A 27,716-nucleotide genomic window follows, 5' to 3' on the forward strand; every position below is an offset into this window, starting at 1 on the left:
GGACCAAAGGTTCTCCAGAATAACGTTCACTGAAACAAGATGATCAATGTTATTCACTTGACCCGTCAGTTTAACGTTTTGGCTGATAGGTGTACCTTTTAAGTCTTTACTGGTCTTTGGAGGAATTTAAATGTAACAGCATCATGGGAGATATGCAAACAAGTGCAAGAAACCTACTAAAAAGCTATTCCCGTGAAATTAAATGTAAAGCCGATTAATATTTTAAAGTTATATACGTAAAAAAAGAAACTAGTTGTGGCTTATTAGAGGTAACGTGGAGCTACTTGGAGGGAGTGCAGCAGTATGCGCATGCGTCCAGCAGGGGGCAGCAAAGGAGCCTTTCCGGTGTTGAGCGTCACAGCGCGCATGCGTACACCAGAAGACACGTTCCGTTCGTTCACGCGATACAGAAACTAGTTGAGAGCGCGCAAACAATATGCCCGCGGCAAAAGTTCAATTCAGCTAACAATAGCGTTACGTTCATATAAGTTTGCGTGCTGTTAACTCGAATTTACGAGTATAAGCAGCTGTGGGAGAGGAAACATGGACATATATAGAGACGAGACGGGTAAGAAAACGACTCTTACAAGAAGTTTGTGGCTAGTTTAGCTAACAAGCTAGCACGCGCTTCCTCGTTGGGAGTTACGTTAAGTTAGCTAAATACTGATAAGTCAGTGAATAACTCCGTTGGCTTTGTAACATGATGTAACATTGTATGCTTGTGTGTCTTCGTCTTTTTCAGAGTTTACAGACATCCACATGGTTGTAAGTATACCTTTCATACTGCCTTTAGCTTCTGGGCACACATACCAAACAGATTTTATGCTAGCGCCCACGCTGGCTCTTGGTTCGTGGGTGGCGATAATGCAACAGCAATACAAGCTAACGTGGATGTGATAGTGCTCTTATCGTGAGGACGTGTCCTTAATGTTGCAGCAGCCGTCGTGTAACCTGTGCTCGAGAGCTGAAAGGATTCATCAGACTAAACTTTGGCCAGTTGTGTTGATTCATGCCTGTTTGGAAACACTGTGGGCAGTGCACGTACTCACTTCCTGTGTATATTGTGCATTTAGAAGTGCGTAGCCACCCTTAGTATTCATACAAAATGAGCCAAACGGTGTTTTAACACAGGACAAGGCGAGTTAGCTTTGCAGCGTTGCAACTGTCTCTGATGTTGACATGAGCCTGACCATAAAAGGCTTTAAAAACAAGTAGTAAAATCAAGTCAAGCCAGTGGAGTGCAGCAAGGATGCAAATGCCAGAATAAAGTGCACTGCAATAATCAAGTCTCTATGAGATAAAGGCATGATTCATCTTATCTTAATCTGCAGAGTAAAGAAATGACAAAGCAGCTGCCATTGTTACACTGAAGTAGAACATTGCCCCTGGGGTATTTGCAGTGTGTCCTGTTTGTGGGTTATGTGTTATTTCATTGGGTATATCTGATTTGAACCTTCACGTAAAGCTTTGAAACTGATCACTTGTAGTAAGGATCAAAGTTGCGACTTCAGGATACATTGAGGCATGTGAAGCAAACTCTTCTCACTAGAACCCATAACAGATAAAGCACAAAATCCTGTCCTGTGTTGAATGCTACTTTATTTGCGCTGGATAGTAGTTATCCTATGATTGGGATGTTGCTACCCTTCACAGCTTTTCTGTGCAGTCTGCTGGTGGCTTGCATGTTTTTCAAAATGCTACAGATTAATGTCAAAAGCATATCGTCTCACAAGTGATGACATTTAAAGTTACAAATTGTGTAGCTGTAAAACAAACCTGGCACCACTGTAGTTCTCAGTCCTGTACTTAAAAACATTAACCTGACTTTCACTTCCTGATGCTTTGTCTCATATTGTAGCAGACGTGTTTTCCACACGTGTCTTAAGTTACTGCATAGTTAATGACTCCTCCACAGCAGGTCACTTAGTGTTCTTTACTTTTGTCCCAGTGCAACGAAAGTACTTTGCCGATTTTGATCCAGTGAGTCAGCTTCCCACGGATAAAGAAAAGTGAAACTTAACGATGCAGTGCTTGAGAGCTAACTCACTGCAGCTCGAGGTTACATTCAGTCCTGGCATTGACACACCGCTTTTGACAGCCTTGGGAAAGCACCAGCCTTTCTTTTGTTTTCATTACGATGGAGCCAAAATGTAGGTTAAATTGAGGACAATGAATGTTTCCAGCCTGAAGGTGCTGAGCTCATCAGATGTTTTAGAAACTTAGAGGGAACTGACACATCTCTCTCTCTCTCTTCTGTTCAGCAAAATGTTGCGGATTTGTTTGAGAGTCGTCCTGGTTTTCAAAAGATAGTAAGACTTGGCCTTATTGGTAAGAGGATATGACATTACACATCTTTCACACACTTGTCTGTTTTCAGTGCTTTATTTGTGAAATTGCATTAAACTCAAAGTAAGTCTTTACACATCTTTTCAGGATTTTTAACTTATATAATGTTCTCTTTCCTAGCAAATATGGATTACAGTGGTGAGCTAAACATTACAGGTAAGGATGATTATGGAGCTGATGGTTGGGCACATGGTCGTAACAATTTCCATGGATACTCAAGGCTCTCTGACAGGAGTAGTGATAGAGGATTAGGTGGGAGCCGTTCAAGGCCATCCGCCTCTGTTTATCAGCTTCCGCTGCATTACTACGCTTCCTCCCGTGAGGTTCCTCTCCCACCCTCTGTAAAGGCTCCGGCAAAGGAGAGTGTAAGTTCCCATGTATTCTATCTATCTTGTTAAATAAATGGCTGTCTTACAATGTGAAGTGATTCTGCAGGGTCGAGTTAGTTGAAAACTGTGCAATGTTTTGTGGCAACTCTTTTAGGACTCTGAGAGAAGAGCCAGGTTATTAGAAGAAGTGAAAAAAAGCAAAGAAAAGGCTGAGAAGAAGCGCCTTAAGAAACAGGTAAATTCTTCAATCTGTTATGAGTTTCATAGTAATAACTTTATGTCAAATTGTTGACATTAAACTTCATTATGTATACTCTTGTCCTACAGAAACGGAAGGAAAGAAAACGTCTTGAGAAGTTGGAGAAGGAAAAACAGAACCCCAAAAGAAATGACGAGGTGATGATCAATGTTTGTTGCAAATGGGAGCCTCCAACAAAAATTCATCAAGTGGCAATCTGTAACTGTTTTTTCTTCTGATTTACAGGAGGAAAAAGATGATGCACAGCAGTCCAAAGCAGAGGAGAGCAAACCAGTTAATGAATCCAAAACCAATAGCAGTCCCAGTGTTAAACAGTCGCCTTCAGCAAAAGATTCAGACAGCAGTGACAGTAGTGAAGACGAATCCAGTGATGAAGATAGCGACACCAAGAATGACTCGGGTGACTCTGAGGTACCGAGTGCTCATCTTATTGTAACTCATACTTTTATTGTTTCAGGAGTGATGAGCAAAAAGAGTGTTTTTTGTTTAACAAAAAATTACACTGATGTGGCATTTAACCCAGTCTTTGTGTGATATATTGGTACATGTGTAGTTTTGTGTGGACACTTGAAGCTGGAGCCTTTGTCTCCCCCCTCAGGCAGTGAGGGTAATTACTGTCGACACATGGTTATAATGATTGCTTACAGGTGAGCTTGTCACATTAACCCCTGCCTCCAGGAGTGCTCACTTCAATACTTTTTTGACTTTAATCCTTCCTCTTAACTACGAGTTTCTTTTTTTCTTCTTGTGCTTTATTTCAAACTGTCAACATATATAGCATCAGAAGAAAACATAGGATTAGGAATCACACACAGGGATGATACATTGAGAAAACTAAATGAAAAGCAGTGTCAAACAGAAAAAGACAACCAAAACAAAACTAATTAAACATAAATAAATAAATTAATCTCTCCCCTTTCGCTGTGGCTGGTTGCTGTAAAACGACATCAAAACTCCACTATTTTAAGAAATATGGAGAGCTTCCCCTGGTGGTGATAGACTTAATCAGCATTCATGAACTTGTTTGGCTGAGGCTTAGATGTAACAGATGTTCATATAATATGTGAAAGTCCTGCACTCCAGCTTTATAGTGAAAAATATTGTATTTAAAGTTGGGATGAAACGACTCTGTTTGATTATTGGGCTTTGAAACAGTCTTCCAGACAGCATTGCAACGTGGACTTGTTTTGTTACTCCCTGGTTACCGGGGGGGACGCAGGCAAACCCAGTGATGTTACTGGTCCCTTGTCCTCATCTGACACAGACACTGTATTTTGTCCTTTTTAATACAAAACTTGAAATGATTTCAGTGTGTGTATCGGCACTTTTTGGACGTTCTCAGCACATCTAAACAACAACGTGAGAATACAGATAACTGTAATTATAATTTTGGTCACCATAATTTTGATATGAATTTGTAATGTAATGTCGCATACTCTGGCTCCATGTGCATTTATTTTAATTTGATGAAGTTTTGGCCTCATGATGCTCGGGTTGTGTTGATTTTATATTTTAAATATGATTTTCACGCCATTGCATCTCGAATTAAAAGTATGAGTTGCATATGCTGAAGCGTTTCCTATCCTTGTGAATAAGAAGCATTTCAGTATCCTTGTCTCATTCAAAACTTGGGCCAGGACCATTTCTAATATAACGTGTGTCCACAGCTGCCACCAAGAATTCCCAAATTGCAAAGTATAAGAACATTATTTGTATGAAATATGTGTCCTTTTACAGAAATGTACCTGTATTCAGCCAGTTAGAAGTAACTTGACTTCTGCTCTGTACGACAATACCACTAGAGTGACTAAGTGTGTCTCTGTTCCTGTTGTTTTCTTTTAAGGAACTCGACATGACGAGTACTTTTGTGAGTAAAGCTGCGCTTATAGCCAGACGTAAATTGGAGCAGAAGCCCAGGCCTGAGAGGAAGGAGAAAAAGAAGAGCCCGATCAAAGAAGAACCTAAAACCGTCTCTGACAAACCTAATGAAGACACAGAGGCTGAAAAGAAGGTAAAGTGTCTTGTCTATAAGTCAGAGTCTCAACAGATGATGATTCCAATGACTACAGATGGACTGTATTACCCTGTCCTTGCCTTTTGGTATTTGGGATGAGATTACTCATCTTATTTCTCTCTGACAGTCTGAACAGGACTCTGCGGCCCCGAGCAGCCACGCTGTTGAAGATAATATAAAAATAAGTACTGATCTTGCAGGTATGTTTACCCACCTACTGACAATTTTGATAGACTAGATTGTGTAAATATTTACTCATATGTAAATGTCAATGAGGTGTTTATTTAAACTAAAGTTCCCTTTTCTCTTCTAGTTATTGGAAATAAGTTTGCAAGTGCTGGAGACTTTAATATGGCTGTGAAGTATTTCACGGATGCAATTAAGTACAACCCTACAGAGTTTAAGTAAGAACACGTCACTTTACTTACTTTAAAGTACGTTTTCTCCCCACTGGTTTTAATGCAGTGTTTTAACTGTCCTTTGTGTCGCAGGTTGTTTGGCAATCGTTCCTTCTGTTTTGAAAAGATGCAAGAATATGAGAAGGCGCTGACAGATGCGGAGTTGTCTCTCAGCATGTGTCCAGGCTGGGTTAAAGGCCTGTTTAGGAGGGGCAGAGCTTTGGCAGGTCTCAAGGTAAATGGTGAAATCAAGTCTGCACCACTCAGAAATGCCCTGTTGTACATGTCATGCAGGAGTTTAGTCTCTGCTGTTGTGTGGGATGTAGGCTAACCGTGGTGTATATTACCTAAATATGATCCTCATAACCGTTTCAGTTATTGAGACTAACTGCTAAGTTAAAGTCATTCTTCATCAGTGTTTGCTGTTTGCCCCCAGTATTTCAGGTTGGGATGACTTTGTGATCACTTTGGCCTTGTTGCAACACCACTGAATTAATTCCAAGTGTCATTGAGCCGTGCAGGGTCACATTATTTACTCTGAATTGTTTTGACTAGCTGTTGCTGTAAACATTAATAACTGGGCTGATTAGCCCGGCAGCATGACATTCAATGAGCCTGAACTTTGATTTAGTGCTGCTGTAGCTGTTGGCATGGCTTCATTTTTTTTCCTTTGCTTCTTCTTCCAGAGGTATGTAGAGGCTGCCCAGGCCTTCAAGGAGGTTCTCAAACTGGACAGTTCATGTGCTGAAGCCGCCCAGGAACTGATGAGGGTGCAGATAACACAACTTATGGTGTGTAACAGGAACACTTCTGTGTTGGTTTCAAAATGGTGTCAAAATAGTTCAGTACTCGTTTATTATAATGCATTTATGACTTATAGTCATCACCCAAAAAGCAATGTGAGAAAATTACTGGCACCAATATTGTTTCCTATTGAAGAGACTGTGATGTGTTAAGTATTGCAGGAACATTGATAAACATTCACTGACGTCGTTTTAACTTTGAGTTCTATGTTTTGTTTCAGGAGTATGGTTTCACTCGGGAGCAGAGCTCAAATGCTTTAATTATTCACGGGACAGTAGAAAAGGCAATAGAAGTGCTGTCCAAATTAAACCACCGATCAGGTGAGTGTCGACCTTTCTGTGATTTTTATCAACAAGGATCAGATTTAATTCAAAGAAAATTAAAATTCCACATTGTTTTGTTGTGCTTACCTGTGTAGAGGAGTGTTGCAGCTTCAGTTGAGAGAGCTTGCTTGTTTTTGGCACTGACTGGCTCCAGTTACTGTTTTAAGTATCTACAGAGATAGATCTTTTTGGTAGAGAGTGAGATTCTTTTTGTTTAACCAGAAACAGCCTTGAAATCACCATAACCAAAGCCACCAGGCCCATTTAAATAAACATTAATCTTATTGTTGTGGAACACACTTCATTCATAGTTGATAGAAATACAATAAGTCAGAGACTGTTTTAGTTTGTGTCTCCACTCACCCACTTAATTAGCAATTAGCAATGGTGATTTGGTGATCTCACTCTTTAATGAAATGGTCTGCCTCTGTAGGGATGCACCAAAACAGATTTTTTCAACCCATACCTTTTAATTACCTGCTTCTCGTGGCCGATAACCGATAATTTCACATTTTTGCATTCTAAAAAGAAGCGTATAACCTGTAGTTCAAGCACACCTGAGAGTAAGAAAGGCTAAGCTGTAAAGAAAATATGGCTGATTCAATATTCCATATCCCTGGCCTAACCAAATCAAACTGACATCACTATCACAACAGAAACAAAGAACAGTTCTGACTCTTCATACCTGCCAACATTAGGCCTACCCTCGGTGCCCTGCCCCCATTTAACCCTACACTACAGATGAACATGATAAATACAAGGATGTGAAAGTAAAATGCCTTTTTATCAGTATTACATGTATAGTTAATAGTAAGAGAGAAGGAGATGATGAAGCCCAGTTTCACTGTGTAACTCTCTGGTCTATCAGTAAAGTGTGTAAACTACCGACAGAGTGGAGTCCCCTCTGACAGAGCCACTGACAGCTGACTCATATGAACATCGGCAGGTCTGCGTTACATCTGGCCACGCTGCATTTTTATGGACACACCCAGGTGCAGGCTCACTGTCCCATGATACACTAGCCTACAGCTACCAAGTAGAATATCTATGAGCTATTAATTCACCTCACACATTAACACTCAACTCACACAAACAAGCAGTTGTGTCTCACAACACGAGACAGTGATACAAATCGCTAACTGTAGCATCAAATGTCTAGCAGTTCAAAGTCGAGCCTTTTACAAGCTTAGTGTTGGATGTTAGCCGCTGCTGCTAATGAGCTTGTGCTAATACCGTGGAAGCGGTCCTTCAACGCTGTGTGTAACCTGTGTCGGGCGGTTGGAGATCCTCAGCGCAGTCCTGTTGTCTTCCGCTGGAACTGTGAAAGACGTACACACCGCGACATGTTTTGCCCTCTAGACAGTGCACTATGGTTTTTGTTGCTCTTCTTCTGTGTTTATTGGTGGCTTACAAAAAGTTTAAAGTCTATAATTTTGTCAGTGAAGATTCTCAGTCATCCAGGTCGTGGTAATATTAAGTGCTATATCGTAGGCAACTGGACTTGTTTGTGTTTCCTGCGTTTAATTCAGTTGTCCCATTGTCAGTCCAATATATATTGTGCATCCCTAATCCTTTCCATAAATTGACACTTGGCAAAAACAAGATCTTTTAGTGGATGTACATATTGAACATTCTAACATGCAGCAATTGCAGCCTGGTTTGCCGCTGTCAGCTGCAGCGGTCACATACTTGACCCATTAAAAATGTTGTCTCCATCGGTCACTTGACACAAAAACATGAAAAAAATAGGGTCCGGGTGGGAAAATACCAAACTTACCCTTTAATAGCATGTTTGTTTGTACACTGTATAAATGTCTGACATTTGTTGTCTGTTTTTAGGAGCTATTCAAAATGGCCCTCTCCAACCAGCTCAAGTCGCAAATGTCACCGGAGTCTCTCCAGTCCTGTCAGCCAACACAGTCCCTCCTCATCCTCATCTTCCTCATCCTCATCAGCCCATGGATGCACCAAAAACAGCGTTTAAGAACAAACCTTTAGGCCCAGTCCAGAATATGTCGAATGTCCAGAGTAAACCAAAGCCCACTCTTGATCAGGCCACCAAGACCAACAATGAAGGCAGTAACCCACCACAGTGAGTACAGGTTCAGTCACACTGCAGTGTTGACATGTTGAGGAATCACTTAATACCAAGACTTTACCAGGATATTTAGCTACACTGATCATTTTAAAAATATGGTCACATCTCAGACTTTGAGTCAAGTTTCCTTAGGTTGGAATATTTGCCCCTCCGTCGGTTTCCAGGCTTTGAAAGTATCCATTGTTTTCTCTGAGGTTACATTTGGCAGTGGCAGCATATCAAATGAATTGGTTATCTTCATGTTTTTCGGTGCGATGAGTTAAATGTCTACAACTGTGAAGTAATGAGTTGCACCGTATGCACACATGCCATAGTTTTCGGGACTGTTGTGACTCCAGGTGTCTTTGCCCATCTTCAGGTAACTAGCTTGCTCCTGGTTTGTGTTTGTCTGCTGCCAGTTGTCTGCAGATATCAGGAAACACAAACAGGAGGAGATGAGTTGGTGTGTGAACGCTCCTGTTCTCGCTGCGAACTGATAATTAAAGTGGATGTCTATTGTCTGCTCAGTTGAAACATCTGGTACTGACGGTGCACAGCTGTGTGGGATACGTGTGTGTTGAATGTGCGTAGCAGGTGGTGCAGATCTGTTAATTCTAACTATCTTGCTCATGGAGTCTTAATGAGTCTTACAATGTTTCAATCATGTTTTAGTCTAGTTGCATGTTGCAGAATAAATTTTCTCCAAGCTTGGAAAAAATATCACACAGCTCTGTAACAGGGTATGAAATTAACAAAATATTTTGGGGGCAATTTTGGCCCCTACTGTCTAAAAAAAAAAAATGGGGGCATTTTCAAAATGTTTGGGGGCCATCAAAAAAATTGTCATTATGTTCTAACAATAAGCACATGAAAAGCAAAACCACTAAGATAGTGTTTTCACTCTTCAGTAGAAACCACTATAAATGAAATAAATAATGGGTTACATAAAGTTATGGTTGCAAAATATCACTCAGATTTCCTATAATTCAACCAGTTTAAATGTGATGATTTAACCATTAACCTACTGATAGCAGTACTAATGTTTCACCACATTACAGTTACTTTTACTGTTAAAAAGGCCAAATTACTATAAATTCCTTAGATGCAATCCTGGAAGTAAGTTAATTTAAAATTTAACATTCATTCTACCTTTAATTTGTCATTGTGTAGACACAGATCTCCCAAGAAATGGTTAATTTATACTTATGGTACAGCAAAGCCCCCTCCCCTTCTCTGTCAGATTACTCTCACGTAATCAGTGCAATCTCGTTGATTATGTCTGGAAAATGAGTTGTAGACGTGACGGTAAATTAATTTAATGAAAATAAAATTATACTTTAATGTCAGATTGTAATACTGTTAAAAATATAAATACATATAGTTGTTTCGAAAACTTGGGGGCAATTTTGGCCCCCGGAACATGGCTTTTGGGGGCATTCTTGGATAAATTGCGGGCCAAATGGCCCGTGGCCCTTGCTAATTTCTGACACTGCTCTGTAATATGTAGTATAGAAGACAGATCCAGTTCCTTACTTATTGTATGATCAATGCAGGCGTAACTAAAGGTACTTTAATGAGCTTTGATTTGGTGCTGTATACTGGTTGCATTATCAGTGCTTATCCTGTGTGAAGGGTAAAAGGTCTGCTGTTTTATATGTGGGGGGTGTTTCCTGATTATGACATTTAGCAAGAGCGAGCTGCGTCCTCTTCTCCACTCAACAGCCAGACACCTTAAGGCAGTAGTTGGTAACTTAGTGAAAATAACTTTTGAAACTGTTACTGTATCCACACAGTACACAAGACAGATAATCTGTGGGGGGAAAGTTACCAACTACAGCTTTTAATTTTTGAAATATTTAAACTTTGCCTACAGATCATTTACCAAGCATCATGGATACCAGTGTCAACCGGTATAAATGAAGGTCAATTGGATGATCAGTTCTGGTATTGACATGCTTGTTTAGAGACAGTATACTTACGGTTATTGCTTCTCCTCTAATTAGTCGGTATATTCTAAGAGCAGAAAATCATTGGCTGCTTTGACGCAGCAGACTTTGTTATGAAGATGTTTTTACCTGCAAGGTGGTTTCTCACATAGGTTGTGTCACACATCATCTGTCGCCTTTAATTCCTTCTCTTCAATTAATCCATCCTTTGTTTCAACAGGGAGCTGTTTCCAGTTTGGGTGGGAAACTTGTTCCACCCAGTAACTGAATCCATGATAACCAACGTGTTTAACAAGTAAGAGAGCGCTGGTTTCATTTTAGTCAGACACCAAACCTGTTTTTTTTTAAATGTTGTTTCCATAGTTCAGCCTTTGTAGTCAGGTATTTGAGGTGCGTAGTATGTGTGGACTCACACTGGTCTTCTCTTGCAGGGTTGGGTTCGTCTATAGTGTGAAGCTTCTGATTTACAGACGGTGTGCCTTCGTGAACTTTACAAAACAAGAGCATTGTGATGAAGCAATCAGACGCTTTCATGTAAGTACACCCTGAACTGTGGTAATTGGAGCCCATTAGTCAGACTGCCTACTCCAGCTGCACGTCAAGGATATTGTAATTTGGTGGCAGACATTTTGTTTGCGTTGTAAATTGCACTTTGCCATTCCTGTGTACTTTTTCTGCTATCATGGTGTCTATTTCTGCAGTCAGTCTCCCTTTAAGCCTCATTCAGCAGTACATACAGCTCTAAATCTTGAACACTATCAAGAGTACAGTTGTGGCAAGAATCAAAACAAACACTGGCACTCAGATTCATTTTTATTGTTGGCAAAATCTCATCAGAAAGTCACAATCAGTTGTTCTGAAAGACTCCTGAAACATTTATTGCATTTTACTTGTTCAACCAAGAAAGTTTCATCTTTTAATTTAGCTACAAACACCCAGTACATTAGTCCTAATGAGCTCTGCTATCTGTTCCCTCTTAATGATTCTGCTCTCTTGAATTTGGTCCCAAACACAAATTATTGCTCCCTCTGCCACATGTAGACAAAGAGGAGTCAGGACAATGCATCTGCTATCCTCTCGGCCACTGATATTCACTCCAATAAAACAGTTTTCGGTGGTCTTTGTTTACTTCTTCAGGGCTATGAGCTGAATGGCATGAAGATCGCTGTGAGGTATCCAGACAGGATTCCTTCAGGCATGGGCATTTCCAGAGCTGCTCTCAAAGCTGATGACCTGCAAGATGAGAATATGAGGTGAGTGTTTCTATAGCCAACATTTTAAAGGAAATCTTCTTTGCTTTCTTCTCTGGAGTTTGATGAAAAGGTTGACAAAGAACATAATCGGTTAACTGTAGAGAATAATTTTGACCAGTTATGCATGTTGCTCTATAGGTTACTATTTTTCAGTTTATTGCACTGTACACCATTTGGGTCTGGTGGGTGCTAGCTAGCGGTGGCGCTCATTCTGCAGTTATTGCTAGTAACACTGTCCTGACCCAAAAGTGTTACATATATTGAAATATTGTGCCCATTCTCTGGTCTCACCCCGGTTGTTGGCAATGCAAAGCAGCCAAGGCTAACGTTAGCTAACCTGTGGAGACCATAGGGTGGAAACTATATTTCTGCATGTTATTGCAGCTAGCCGGCTGTTTGTCAGCAAGAAAACTTCACCACCTCTCAATGGACAGCATTTTAAAATGTGGCACTACAGCTCACTGAGTCCGTGGAGTGCCAGACTACAAAGAAAGGCCTCTTGTATTTTACATCATAAGGATTTCAGCTCTTAGGGCTATAAACCTTTAAATACTTTAAATCTTGGCCTAGCACTGTCAGTTTTGGTTAATTTTTTAAGGAAAAAAACATGGCATACAGGAGGCCTTTCCTTCTAGTCCGGCACTACAGTGACTCAGTGAGCTTAAGTGCTGCATTTTAAAGTGCAGTCCATTTCGAGGTGGTTAATTGTTCTGTGATGTAAGCATCTTGCATTTTATTCTGGTTTCGTTAACTTGCTGACAGACAGCCGGCTAGCTGCATTAACATGCAGAAATATAGCCTTCACTGGTTAGCTAAAGTCAGCATTGGCTGTTCTGCAATATGCACCACCTGAGTCAGGCAGGAGCTAGCTAACGGTGTAGCTCATTCTGCAATTATTACTAGTAATGCCACCCTGTGGTGGGACAGCGTTGGTGCAAAAACATCATGGCCAACCTCTTGCCCCAGGTTGCCCCAGTGAGCAAGCAGCTTCATTTTGAGCTTCAAAACCCCCTTAGCATTGTTAACTATGTTAGCGCCACTGACTGTGCTGACACTACAAGTGGCGCTAAAAGTAGTTAAAATGCTAAGGGAGGGTTGTGGCCCAAAATGTGACTGCTTACTCACTGGGGCGACCAGGGGCGAGACCAGAAAGCGTCCACAATGTTTCCACAGTCACGTTGTTGGATCATCGTCGTTTCAAGCACAGAATTAGCTCCCGCCAGACCCAGGTGATGTGCAGTACAGTAAACTGAGAAGTAGCAAAATTAACCTACAGATAAACAAGTCAACCAGGCAAAAAAAAATCCCAGCAGTTTACTCATTAATGAACCATTGACGTCTGTATGCTAAGTTTATCATCCTTATTTCATATTTAACATAGGCAGCTGTCAATGTTTTCTTCCAACTCCCACCAAGAAAATGAAGAAGCATTTTTCTTCACAAACCACTGGAAGCACCCACAAGTCCAAACTCAGGGAAAAGATTTGTTCTGACTTCAGGCAAATCAGATCTTGAAGACTGACTGTCCACTCTGTTATTTGCAAGTGATAATATCAGATTTGTGTGTTCTACAACATAGGCGTCAGTAGCTATGTACCAACTCAGCTTTCCAGCGTGAAATCAAGAGAAGTGGATGTCCATCATTTCACCCTAAAAACAATTTGTACTGGCGTCCAACCACAGCTGTTCCTGATGTTGTTCTTGTGTGTTGTGTTCAAAGTTACTTTGATATCTGATTTGAAGCTCATTTTAAACCACCTCCAAATGTTGTTTGCCTGAATGTTTTTCTGTTTCAAATCTGATCAAATTGTATTTGGAGGTGATTTGAAATGCAGTTCCAATCTGATTTCTACAGATGCATCTCAGTCCTGAGGCTCTGACTGCTCAAATCAGATTTTAAATTGTCAGTGAATGCAACACACAAGGGTGACAGAAGTGCTGAGCAGATCCATGCTGCTACTAGCAGAGTGTTTAAGAGGACAGCAGTCCATGGACAGACGGCAAAATAAATTGTCAAGAGGGCGAAATGATGTGCCTCCATCTCTCATTCTTCTATGTATAAAAGCTGCATCACCAGTGTTGCTACGTAGTTACTGACGCCCATGTCCCTACAACAGCAACCTATGCAGATAGGTTGGACACACAAATCCCATCCGATTCATTTAAAATAACAGTGTGTACGCTCACAGCCTGTCTTCATCAGATTTGTTTCTCAAATCTGATCTGCCTGCAGTGTGAATGCAGCCTTTGATCTGTGCTGTGTTTGAAGTGAAACACTGCACAGATCTAAGTGTGGACAAATCTCTTCTATCAAAGAGGTGTAGATTGAAATCATTTTGGAGGGCGTAGTTTGTGGTGCATTGCTTTATACTGACAGGTGTTTCTGTTGTTATATCCATCCCATTTATGTCAGTGAGATCAGGCTACATCACAGGGAAAACCTCTGTATACAACAAATTACATCCTCCAAAATGAACACCTTAGTTTAACAGAAACTGAACATTATAGCTGTAACCTTCATTATGGCTGGACTGTTTTATAAGGCTGTGTTAAAACACTCTTTAGACAGCACTAGTTTCAGTTAGGTGGACAAAAACTATCCCTCTCTCATCTGATCCATTGGTTACAGGCACAATGAGTACGCTGGAAGCCGAAGACCTTTTCGCCCTTACAGACACATCCCAGACTTCGGAGGCAACGACAAGTACTGACAGAAACAAGACCCCTCTGAACAGGTTCCCCTAAATAAAAGCAGAATCATTCACACTGTCCAGTACTAATTAATCCCAAATATCGACAGGGTTTTATCAGTATTTCTTGTGGACCACAGAAACAATGCTGAATTGGTAGAATTTAAGTATTAGCCACTGAAAAATTACTTCCACTGTTTAAAACTGATTATTTTTTTATATTTTTTGAACAGAGGTAAAAACTTCAGAGGTTTATGTGAGTTGATGATTCCAGATATTAACTAAGAATGTTTATGTCAAGATTGTTAAAGCCTGATAGATGTACTGGAGGTTGGTATTGGTATTATAAGTTATATTTTAAATGTCAGTATACAACGAAATCTGTTAACATTTACATATTTCTCCTACAATTTAGTTTTTAAACTGAGAACATATTCTATCCAGCAGACTCTTTACAAGTTTACAGAAGTCTGCAGTATATTACAGCTGAGCAAAATGAAAACAAGGTGTTCAAAATATGGTACATTAATGAGTGCCAAAGTAATCATGTTTAATTAATGCCTGAGATGTTTTTATTCCTGAATTGTGGTATTAGCATTAGGCTCTGAAAACAATCAAAGTTTACTCAGTCCTTTAATTTCTTATTAGTGATGTTAACCTTATTTATATATTATGGACTTAATAAGGAATTACAAGAGCCTCACATGTATGGCCTTACCTAAACCATCTATATTCAGATTATTATTCACTATAAATTGTACCTTTATGTCTTGCTTTAAACAAACCTTGCAATCCTCTTTAATGGAGCAGGGGTTATTTTTGTTGCACATTTAATTACTGTTTGTTTGTGGTTCATTTTAATCCATGAGATGACTTTACAGTTGGTCATTGGTGGTTGATTATGGGCGCTTATGTCTTATTTTATGTCATTCAGATGCCTTCATTAACTCTGGCATTTGTTTTCTTAATTCAGTTATTAAAGATTGTTTCATATTCTGATTTCCAGTCTCATTATTTCAACATGTACTTTGACCACTAGGAGGCTCAAAATACAGATGTGCTGTTGACTCAGTAAATTATGTGGCAAATTAAAATGTTTCAGGTTGAATCTAATCAGAAGCTGCCATGTGTCCTTTGTGTTAATTATACATAAGATAGCTGGGAATGTTTCTGCTATAAAGGATGGTAAATCAGAAACTTAATTTAATAGTGATGGCTTTCTGGGGTAAAATGTTCCACATGAGCACAGTATAAACTAAACAAAATGCATTAACAGTAGATTTTGACACTACCACTTTATGAAATGCTGCCTAACGTTTTAGTTGATGTACTTCAGTGGTAAATATTCCCAAACAATTTATTATTGCAAGAAATTAAATGATGGTAAAATAACTGATTTACAGTGGAGCCTGGGGACAGTAGTCCTCTTTGTCCAGGCAGTTATGGGGGAAAAAAGGATCTGAGCTGACTGTATTTGAGGTCTACAAGCCAGTAGATGGCAGCACAAGATAAATATTAAACTCGAAGACTGTGTGAAAAATCAACTGCTATTACAGCACAACTTTGTGACAGATTAATGTGATAAACATACCATCATGGCACATTGAGATGAAGTCCTGAGCTGCACACACTGCACATCTGACCTCTGCAGCACCTGGAACAAAAGCACAAACACTGAGTACCAGTCATCACTATAATTTGATGTACAGGGTTTCTCCAGCTTAATGTGAAACTGAACTAATGAAGAGTGGCGCTGGTAAATACTCCACACTATAGGTTTGTGTACTTTGTGCTAATGACATTTCCCTGCAGCCTCAATTTTAACAGTGTTCACTTCATTATGTGGGCGACTGTACATAGCCTGCATTATCTAACAGCACTAAGGCGACCACTGTGCTCATAATTGGGAGATAATACATGATACATAATGCAGACATGTTTTACATGAAGGCACATCAGTAGAACATGTGTTGCTTGGATAAATTAAGACGCAGTCAAGACATTTCTGCCCTGAACATCTTGAAAATGTACCTGTTTGTGCAGCTTTTGATGACGTAACATCAACCATGAGGCAATCTGTGGACTGAGAGTGATATCATCAGTAAAGTATAGTAGGACACAAGGCTGGCATCTTAACAGTATGACTACACCTAAATTACAACATTAACCCAACTCGTTCCTACTTTTTTTCAAAGCTCAACTGAGATGACATCATAATAAGGAACATTCCCCACTAATTAATGTTCTTCACATGCTGGGAATGAAAGACTGGATTATTTTTTTCATGAATAAAACTTAGCATGTCACTAATCTTATGAACCTGACAAGTGTGGTCCACACAGAGTAACACAAACACATTCCTTTCCCAGGATCAAACTCATCCACATACAGTTTTTGAAACAATATGCATTTAAGGCATGAATCCAAAACAGCCGCAGTCTCTGAGGCTTTAAGCATCTGGTGCCTGCTGGAACCAAATAAATGTTTCAACACCATCGGAAATTCAAAAAAGGAGGTATTTAGCCGGCAGCAAAAACATTCAATTCCCAGGCGTGAACTGATTACTGAATTTCTACTCCACCTTTCACCTGTCATGCTACTTGCTTAATATGGGGTTTATGTTTTACTGCTGGTGGAGGGGAGTAAATTATTATCTGGGAGATGTGACGCTACTTTCTAAATAGCCCTCAAGTCATGCAGCTATACTGAACCTTTTGTCTCAGTGTTAATTAGGTGACTTGTCGAGGCAAACAATTGTTAGACTGACAACAGGGTCCCAGACTCGAGCCTCACTCAGGTCCATCACAGCATCTCTGTCATCTAGTATAAAACATGTAAAATACAAGCTTCTGAATCAGCTCCCAAACTGTGGTGCTAATGTTCAATCAGTTGGCATCACATAGCCTATTTATATCTCTTGATTAGGGGTTCTCAAAGTCTTGACTGAATGCCAATTTAGGGAGCCAGCATATCACTGAGGATCCCACAGAAACCAAAATATCTTTTCCATCTCACTTAACACATTAAATTGCAGTGTGATCCACTGCAATCACTAACTTTAGCTAACAGCACTAACACTGACAACTTTTTGATGGCATACTATACTATGGCTTTTTTATTACTTTTTTTATTTCATACTATAATATGACTTTTTTATGACTTTTTTGATGACATACTATACTATGAATTTTGATAATTTTGATGGCATACTATACTATGACTTTTTTGATGTCATACTATACTATGACTTTTTTGATGTCATACTATACTATGACTTTTTTTTATGACTTTTTTGATGGCATACTATACTATGACTTTTTTTTATGACTTTTTTGATGGCATACTATACTATGACTTTTTTTTATGACTTTTTGATGTCATACTATACTATGACTTTTTTGATGTCATACTATACTATGACTTTTTTTTATGACTTTTTTGATGGCATACTATACTATGACTTTTTTTTATGACTTTTTTGATGGCATACTATACTATGACTTTTTTTTATGACTTTTTTGATGTCATACTATACTATGACTTTTTTATGACTTTTTTGATGTCATACTATACTATGACTTTTTTATGACTTTTTTGATGGCATACTATACTATGACTTTTTTTTATGACTTTTTTGATGGCATACTATACTATGACTTTTTTTTATGACTTTTTTGATGTCATACTTGATATTTTTGATGGCATACTATACTATGACGTTTTTGACATTTTTGATGGCATACTATACTATGACGTTTTTGATATTTTTGATGGCATACTATACCATGACGTTTTTGACATTTTTGATGGCATACTATACCATGACGTTTTTGACATTTTTGATGGCATACTATACTATGACATTTTTGATGGCATACTATGACTGTTTTTATGATATTTTTGATGGCATATTATACTATGATATTTTCATGACATTTTTGATGGCATACTATACTATGACTGTTTTTATGATATTTTTGATGGCATACTATACTATGACGTTTTTATGACTTTTTTGATGGCATACTATACTATGGCGTTTTTATGACTTTTTTGATGGCATACTATACTATGACTTTTTTCGTGACTTTTTTGATAGCATACTATACTATGACTTTTTTATGACTTTTTTGATGTCATACTATACTATGACTTTTTTCGTGCCTTTTTTGATGGCATACTATACTATGACTTTTTTATGACTTTTTTGATGGCATACTATACTATGACGTTTTTATGACTTTTTTGATGGCATACTATACTATGGCGTTTTTATGACTTTTTTGATGGCATACTATACTATGACTTTTTTCGTGACTTTTTTGATGGCATACTATACTATGACGTTTTTGACATTTTTGATGGCATACTATGACTGTTTTTATGACATTTTTGATGGCATACTATACTATGACTGTTTGTATGATATTTTTGATGGCATACTATACCATGACGTTTTTGACATTTTTGATGGCATACTATACTATGACTGTTTGTATGATATTTTTGATGGCATACTATACCATGACGTTTTTGACATTTTTGATGGCATACTATGACTGTTTTTATGATATTTTTGATGGCATACTATACTATGACGTTTTTATGACTTTTTTGATGGCATACTATACTATGACGTTTTTATAACATTTTTGATGGCATACTATACTATGACGTTTTTGACATTTTTGATGGCATACTATGACTGTTTTTATGACATTTTTGATGGCATACTATACTATGACGTTTTTGACATTTTTGATGGCATACTATGACTGTTTTTATGATATTTTTGATGGCATACTATACCATGACGTTTTTGACATTTTTGATGGCATACTATGACTGTTTTTATGATATTTTTGATGGCATACTATACTATGACGTTTTTATGACATTTTTGATGGCATACTATACTATGACATTTTTGATGGCATACTATGACTGTTTTTATGATATTTTTGATGGCATACTATACTATGATGTTTTTATGACATTTTTGATGGCATACTATACTATGACTTTTTTCGTGACTTTTTTGATGGCATACTATACTATGACGTTTTTGACATTTTTGATGGCATACTATGACTGTTTTTATGATATTTTTGATGGCATACTATACCATGACGTTTTTGACATTTTTGATGGCATACTATGACTGTTTTTATGATATTTTTGATGGCATACTATACTATGACATTTTTGATGGCATACTATGACTGTTTTTATGATATTTTTGATGGCATACTATACCATGACGTTTTTGACATTTTTGATGGCATACTATGACTGTTTTTATGATATTTTTGATGGCATACTATACTATGACATTTTTGATGGCATACTATGACTGTTTTTATGATATTTTTGATGGCATATTATACTATGACATTTTCATGACATTTTTGATGGCATACTATACTATGACTGTTTGTATGATATTTTTGATGGCATACTATACCATGACGTTTTTGATGGCATACTATACTATGACTTTTTTCATGACTTTTTTGATGGCATACTATACTATGACGTTTTTGACATTTTTGATGGCATACTATGACTGTTTTTATGATATTTTTGATGGCATACTATACTATGACGTTTTTGACATTTTTGATGGCATACTATGACTGTTTTTATGATATTTTTGATGGCATACTATTCTATGATGTTTTTATGACATTTTTGATGGCATACTATACTATGACATTTTTGATGGCATACTATGACTGTTTTTATGATATTTTTGATGGCATATTATACTATGACGTTTTCATGACATTTTTGATGGCATACTATACTATGACATTTTTGATGGCATACTATACTATGACGTTTTTATGACATTTTTTATGTCATACTATACTATGACGTTTTAATGACATTTTTGATGTCATACTATACCATGAGGTTTTTATGACATTTTTGATGTCATACTATACTATGACTTTTTTTATGACTTTTTTGATGGCATACTATACTATGACGTTTTTCTGACTTTTTTGATGGCATACTATACTATGACATTTTTATGACATTTTTTATGTCATACTATACTATGACGTTTTTATGACATTTTTGATGTCATACTATACCATGACGTTTTTATGACTTTTTTGATGGCATACTATACTATGACGTTTTTATGACATTTTTGATGTCATACTATACTATGACGTTTTTATGACTTTTTTGATGGCATACTATACCATGACGTTTTTATGACATTTTTGATGTCATACTATACTATGACGTTTTTATGACTTTTTTGATGGCATACTATACCATGACGTTTTTATGACATTTTTGATGTCATACTATACTATGACGTTTTTATGACTTTTTTGATGGCATACTATACTATGACGTTTTTATGACTTTTTTGATGTCATACTATACTATGACATTTTTATGACATTTTTGATGTCATAAAAACGACCATGACGTTTTTATGACATTTTTTATGTCATACTATACTATGACGTTTTTATGACATTTTTGATGTCATACTATACCATGATGTTTTTATGACATTTTTTATGTCATACTATACCATGACGTTTTTATGACTTTTTTTGATGTCATACTATACCATGACGTTTTTATGACTTTTTTGATGGCATACTATACTATGACGTTTTTATGACATTTTTTATGTCATACTATACTATGACGTTTTAATGACATTTTTGATGGCATACTATACTACGACATTTTTATGACATTTTTTATGTCATACTATACTATGACTTTTTTATGACTTTTTTGATGGCATACTATACTATGACATTTTTATGACATTTTTGATGGCATACTATGACTGTTTTTATGATATTTTTGATGGCATACGAAACTATGACGATTTCATGGCTTTTTAATGACATACTATGCTATGACGTTTCTATGACATTTTTAAAACCATACTAATACTATGACGTTTTTATGACATACTATACTATGACTGTTTTTGTGAAATTTTTTTATTGGCAAACTATACTACGACTGTTTTTATAACAATTGTATGACATACCAAACTATGACTGTTTTTATGATGTACTTATGATTTACTTTACTATACTTTTTTAATGACATTTTTCATGACATACTATGCTATGACGATTTTTTTTGAGATTTTTAATGTTATATAATGCTGTTACTGTTTTTATGACTTTTTATGACATACTATACTGTGACTGTTTTCATGACATTTTTTTTTCATGTTTTCATACTATGAATTGTGAATTATGAATTACAGATTTTTGCCATTTTCAGGGCAACTTTGGGCTTAATTAGAGCCAGAAAACTTGGGTGGTGTGCATTTGGCCGTGTAGCAGTAGGTTGCAATAATATCTGTTTGCAACTCTGTGTCTTAAGTACTTTCCTCGGGCCAGTTCTGTCAGGATTGCCTGTCACAAGGGAAGTCTTCTGATGTTCCAGCTTTCACAAGGCAAAAAGCTGAAGCAACTGTCTTGTACAAGATGCATATCAACATTACAGGGATAGAAGACATATTGAAATATACCTGGTGATAGCATTTGAATAAAGTAGGTTTGAGTCATTTTCTTTTTTTTTTTTTCCAGTGTTGTACTGAGTGCTGTACAGGCTGCTACTCTCTTTTCCTGAGGCTACAATAAGGCTATGCAAGACTTTAAAATGTTGAACAGACACAGTCAAACTCAAAACCTTTCATCTGAGAATCTCTCTATTGAAGGCTTAAGTTTTGAGCTGAAATGATTAGCTGAGTGACAGAAAATTAATTCGCAACTCTTTTGTTAATCAATATGTTGTTAAAGTAATTTCTTAAAAAAAAATAAATGCAAAAATGTCTCTAGTTTCAGAGTCTCAGATGGGAATATTTACTGGTTTTCTTAGTTTTCTAGGATATTAAACTAAACATTTTTGGGTTGTGGTGTTGGTCAAGCAAAACTAGCAATTTGAATATCAGTATATCTAGGCACTGGGACATTGTGATGAGCAGGTTTTATCATTTTCTAGCATTTTATAAACCAAACTGTATTCAAGCTGCAGCATCTCAATTAATGCTTTGTCATTGTTGGCCCACTCTGCTATTTCAGATCATATCATGTATATCTTCTCATTCAAAAAAACAGTGACAGTGCATCTTTGAATGGATAAATAACATCCCAGATGTCACTCAAGGCAAACCCAGTGAGCAAGTAGCGGACAAGGCAGTTAAGCTCTTGTTAGAATGCCATCATGGCTCTTACCAAACCAGCCTGTCTCTGCCGCAGGGTGATGATGGAGAATGAGGAAGTGGAGTGGAGCAAGGCTTTGCACCCCAGCAGGCCTGCTGACACATGGCTGCCTGCCTCGCTCTCAACTGCAGTGCCAAGGTCAGCCAGCCTCTCGAGGCAGTGGAGCGCTGCCTCAGAGGGAAGTGAGAGTTACTAGCAGGTAATTAAATGCTTTAAATTTAGCAACTTGACAACAATACTTAAAAATATACATGTCAAAGAATTTACTGAATAAAACTTTTGTAATGTAAATTTTGTCATTATAATGTTAAAAAAACACCCTCATCATGAAGGCCATTTAGTTGATGCTCTAGAGCTTTCGATATAAAACATGATCCTCAGCAGCAACGAGGTTTCGTTGATGAGTTTCCCAGTTGTGATGGAATTGTAGTTCTAGTTCTTTTTTTCTTTTCTGAGCAAGAATGAAGCCAAAATGGAAGTCCTTTTAAAGTGCACAGAAAAACATAATTACATGACAACTGGGCAAACTCCATCTGCTGATGGAGATCATCTGTTATGCTCGAAAGCCCCAGAACATTTTCTAAATGGGCCCTTCTGTGAGATTGCTTTCTCACCTAATTCTCTCATGTTGTCGTATCAACATCATCAAGAAAATGTAGAATATTTACCTTCAAGTGAAGAAGTCCTGTGAACCTTTGCCTCAACAAGAAGAGCACATATATCTTTTTTTTTAAACTGGTTTTTAACTTAATCACAGTTAGAATTCAAGTACAATGTGTGCCACATAAAAACATGTTTAGTTTCTGCTAACATAATGGGGAATAAACTAAAATATTAGATTTAAAAAAAATCAAGATCAGGATTTTTTGACAGAATTGTGCTTACTTGTCTTTCTATCATCACAACATTAAAAAACTTCCTCTCTCTGACTGCACAGACAGGTTGAATATTAGTCACAATATGAGTTCTTTCAAAGCTGAAGGCACCTGTGTTCTACCTCTTCTGTTCTCTCTAAATCTCAAAAACATTTCTACAATGAACCTAATGTAGAAAAATAAAGGGTGTGTCTTCTGACTCTAATGTAACATAGTGGAAATGTTCCTGTTCGTATGTGATATTCCTGATTTCAGAGAGCTCTGACTGCCATTCCTCAAACACTGTCATTCCTCAAACACTGTCAGTTGTCCTGACGTCCAACAGACCATCACAAGCAGCGGACTCTGCTGCTTCTGTATTGATCTAAACAGCCCAGAGGTCAAGCTCCACCTCCACTTTGGTGAATTCCACCCTCCGTCTAATGTACCAACGGAGTCTCAAACTCAGCAGCTTCAGAGCAGATGTTAAAGATGTCCCCCATCACCGACACTGCTCCCAGGTCAGCTCCAGAGGCAGATGTTGCTCATGGCCTGGCAGGTGGAGCTGCTCTCTGCAGGAGAGAGGTAGATCTTGCCGCTGGGGCAGACACACACTTCATATACAGCCTGCTCCTGAGAGGCCTGGTTGGGCGAAGCTGTGTAGACACCCAGCGGGAGACTACCCAGCTGAATGGTGTTGGCATCTAAAAGTATCTGGGAGGAAAAACATCGGAGACGTGCTGGAAGTCATTCAAATAACAACGCCAGAGGTGCCCTGAGGTGATGCATTACCAGCTCAAACTGATAAATGACTCTGGTGCAATCACAAAATACAACGTGAAAGGTGGGGGGAAATACAGCAGCACGCATCTGGTGAGTTAGGATAACAAATGAAAGAAGAACGTCATCTCTTTAGTACATATTTTTATTTGGAACATCAAATTGCCCATTTTTAGCCATGCTAGCAGCGTTTGCCCTCCAATTTGGTCTAGACTAGAATATTTCAACAGCTATTGGATGGATTCCCCTAAGATCTCATTCAGACATGCAGGGCATCCTCAGGATAAATTGTAATAACTTTGGTAATTCCCTAAAGGGCAACTTTGTTATTTTTCAACCTGGCCAGTCTTTTTGTGCCTAAGTGACTGATGGGAACGACAATTTTTCAAATCGGTCCAGTATTTAGCGAGAGTGCTACACCAGCAGCAGCAAATCAGGCTGCGATGTAACCACTCAGGGTATATCCACATGCCAAAATATCCTTGGGAACGATACTGAACCCGATGGCTGTTCCATCAGTGTGAGTGCATGTGAATGGTTACTGAGTAGCAAGTCGCCACCAGTGTGTGAATGTGTGTGAATGGGTAAATGTGACATGTAGTGTAAATGCACTTGAAGTGGTTGTATGACTAGAAAAGCGCTGCACAAGTGCAGTCCATTTACTATTTATTAAGTGTTTGTTTTTGCCACTGATGTGCTGAGATTTTTATTGTAAGTGTTGGATAACATTAGGGAAAAGAGCCCTACAGAGGTAAGATCCTTTTAGTTGAACCAGAAACAGCCCCAAAATCATTATTGCCAAACCTACAAGACTCCATTTCAATAAAATGTCATTTAAGCATGTACAGAGCATAATTTCGTAATTTCTAACAGCTGAATTAAGTTTTTTTTTCCAAGCAAACCAGAGTTGGCGATTGGTGGAACAGTGTAGAGACAAACCAAGATGAGCTAATCCTCCTCACCTCTCCCTCTGTGGACTCCAGCTGTAGATCTTTTCGACCGCTGACCTTCAGCGGCCCCTTGGCAGCACTCACTTCCACCCCTCTGGGAGCCTCCATGGTCAGGGTCCGTGTTGGAGACTCCAGCCTGAGAAGACAAAAACAAGCACAAGCTCAGAGATTTAGTGCATGAACTCATCCATTATTTCTGTTTATACTTTCAGGATGTTTGCATTACTAAAACTTTGCCTTTCAGTGCGATTTAATAGCTGAGGATACAAGATGTGTTCAAGGTTAAATTGATTGTTATTCAGCTCATAGCTTGGGAATATCCCTGTGTAATTACTTGTTTGGGGCAGGATGATGGAATTCAATCGTATTATTTGTTTCATAACAGACCCAAGGCAGTGAGGCATTTAGAAATTGAGTCAAAATGTCTCACATTTGGAAAAACAAACCAGCTCATTGATATTTCTGTTTGACTCTTGCTGCATAAATATATGTATGGGTGTTAGTAATACCAACTACTTCTTCACCTGTGGAATATAAAAGCTGCTGTTCATGTTTAAGTGGCTCTTCTCATTATTCTAATCCAGTATAGCTCCTAAACAGCCCATTATTGTATCAGCTGATTTTGACCTTCGGCAACACTGAGGCTAATGCAATTTGCATTTTCCTCCAGTGGACTATGTGTTTACACAGGGAAAGATAAGTGAGAGAGCCAATCAATGTGGAATTTGTTTTCATAACTCATAACCGTTTCAAATTGATTTCTTCCCCCCATCTTCCCCAAATCTGTTTTCAATGAATTTTAAATGGAAGACTTTAAGGAGCCGACTTGAAATCGCTTAAATCTCCATACCCTCTGAAAGCGACACACATTTCGGATTATGCGCTATTGGAATAAGGGAAAAAAGGAAAGCAAATGAATTTCATCTGCATTTGGAAATCCTCTTTCACTTTGAATCAGCTTTCAGTAGATACACTCTGGAAAGGATCTGTGAAATGTGCCTTTGACCTGGGACTGTTTGTGCCATAGACCTGTAGAAAAAAGACAGATGTCTTCTCTGTTGTTTTTTACTCTTCCACTGCTTTTTTTTCTCTCCCTTCAAACTAACAGCAGATACAGTGTGGATCAACTTACATTATTATCACATATTTGTTATCTCTTTTGTTATTTTCTTGTTTGAGGTTTAACTGAAGTATATTTAAAGATAATAGTATTTAGGATTAGACTAATGTATAGGCTCATACAGAAGTGAGCCCTCTTAATCATCACTTATGACCGACTAGAGGTTGTATGTTCCACCACAGTGCACAGGTGAGGTCGGGGCTTTATAAAAAAGCATCGACCAGGTGCCAGACCATAAGCAGTAAACATCTTAGAGACACAGCACCATTAAAAACCCAAGCGTAGTCAGGCAAAACACCAAACGAAATCTGGACTTGGCTTTTACTTTCACTGGCAAGTATATTGACAATTAGTAGCCAACAGTCCTGCACAGTATACCTCCAAGTTCACAATTACACTCCTCAGAAAAATTGAGGCAACACTTAATCATCACAGTGTAACACCAAGTCAGTTCATCTTCAGGGATATCAATTTGTCCATTTAGGAAGCACAAGTGATTGTGAATCAGTTTCACCTGCTTTGGTGCAAATGAAAGCGTCAACAGGAGCAATGGAGAGGCAAAAGCAAGACAACCCCCAAAAAGGGAATGGTTTTACATGTGGTGGCCACAGACAGTTGCTCTCTCCTTATCCTTCCTGACTGATTCTTCTCTAGTTTTGTGTTCTGCTAGTGTCCATGTCACTACTGGTAGCATGAGGCCACACCTGCAGCCCAATTAGGCTGCACAGGTAGTCCAGCTCCTCCAGGATGGCACATCCATACATGCAATCATAAACAAGGTTTGCTGTATCTCCCAGCACAGTCTCAAGAGCATGGAGGAGAGACCAGGAGACTGGCTGTTACATGAGGAGAGCTGGATGGGCTGTAGAAAGGCATCAACGCAGCAGCAGGACCAATATCTGCTCCTTTGTGTGAAAAAGAACAGGAGGAGCACTGCCAGAGCCCTACAACACAACCTCCAGCAGCCTACTGGTGTGCATGTTTCTGACCAAACTGTCAGAAGCAGACTCCATGAGGGCCTGATGTCCCCTAGTGGGACCTGTGCTCACAACCCAGCATTGTTCAGCTCGATTGGCCATTGGTGCCCCATTCTCTTCACAGATGAGAGCAGGTTCACACGGAGCACATGTTACAGGCGTGAAAGAATCTGGAAACGCTGTGGTGATCCAGCATGATTTGGTCACTGATGGTCTGGAGAGGCATATTCTTGGAGGGTTGCACAGACCTCCATGTCACTGCCAACGGTATCCTGACTGCTGTTAGGTACCAGGGTGAAATCCTCAGAGCAATTGTCGGACCTTAAGCTGGTGCAGTGGGCCCTCGGTTCCTCCTGGTGCAGGACAATGCCTGG

General features: G+C 38.5%; 2 protein-coding genes across 4 annotated transcripts in view; one reads left to right on the top strand and one right to left on the bottom strand.

Moving 5' to 3' along the window:
- Positions 1-378: 378 nt before the first annotated feature.
- Positions 379-15,438, top strand: LOC125883609 (tetratricopeptide repeat protein 31-like). The gene is made up of 18 exons (XM_049568034.1): positions 379-568; positions 743-765; positions 2,262-2,328; positions 2,467-2,711; positions 2,830-2,910; positions 3,003-3,071; positions 3,160-3,345; positions 4,778-4,945; positions 5,076-5,148; positions 5,262-5,352; positions 5,440-5,581; positions 6,033-6,137; positions 6,371-6,470; positions 8,313-8,565; positions 10,717-10,791; positions 10,928-11,030; positions 11,634-11,749; positions 14,379-15,438. The coding sequence occupies exons 1-18, from the start codon at positions 544-546 to the stop codon at positions 14,458-14,460; spliced, it is 2,004 nt and encodes a 667-aa protein (XP_049423991.1). The 5' UTR covers positions 379-543; the 3' UTR covers positions 14,461-15,438.
- LOC125883610 (zeta-sarcoglycan-like) overlaps positions 11,591-27,716 on the bottom strand; it is a 68,290-nt gene continuing 52,164 nt past the window's right edge. For 2 of the 3 annotated variants that reach the window (XM_049568037.1, XM_049568035.1), the window contains 5 exons: positions 25,258-25,381; positions 22,674-24,229; positions 16,471-16,522; positions 16,031-16,093; positions 11,591-11,729 (listed from right to left, as the gene is read on the bottom strand). In XM_049568037.1, the coding sequence (XP_049423994.1) occupies positions 24,038-24,229; positions 25,258-25,381 (316 nt within the window). In that variant the 3' untranslated portion in view covers positions 11,591-11,729; positions 16,031-16,093; positions 16,471-16,522; positions 22,674-24,037. The remainder of the gene's footprint in view (positions 11,730-16,030; positions 16,094-16,470; positions 16,523-22,673; positions 24,230-25,257; positions 25,382-27,716) is intronic. The other variant, XM_049568036.1, reaches the window with a different exon arrangement.

Source organism: Epinephelus fuscoguttatus, linkage group LG23 (assembly GCF_011397635.1).
Source record: "Epinephelus fuscoguttatus linkage group LG23, E.fuscoguttatus.final_Chr_v1".
NCBI lineage: Eukaryota > Metazoa > Chordata > Actinopteri > Perciformes > Serranidae > Epinephelus > Epinephelus fuscoguttatus.

Bases quoted from the DNA above. Each gene is read 5' to 3' on its own strand.
- LOC125883609 (XM_049568034.1), top strand. From the start codon at position 544: ATGGACATATATAGAGACGAGACGG. The intron at 2,911-3,002 runs GTAAATTCTTCA...CTTGTCCTACAG, and splicing joins AGAAGCGCCTTAAGAAACAG to AAACGGAAGGAAAGAAAACG. The intron at 11,750-14,378 runs GTGAGTGTTTCT...CATTGGTTACAG, and splicing joins CTGCAAGATGAGAATATGAG to GCACAATGAGTACGCTGGAA.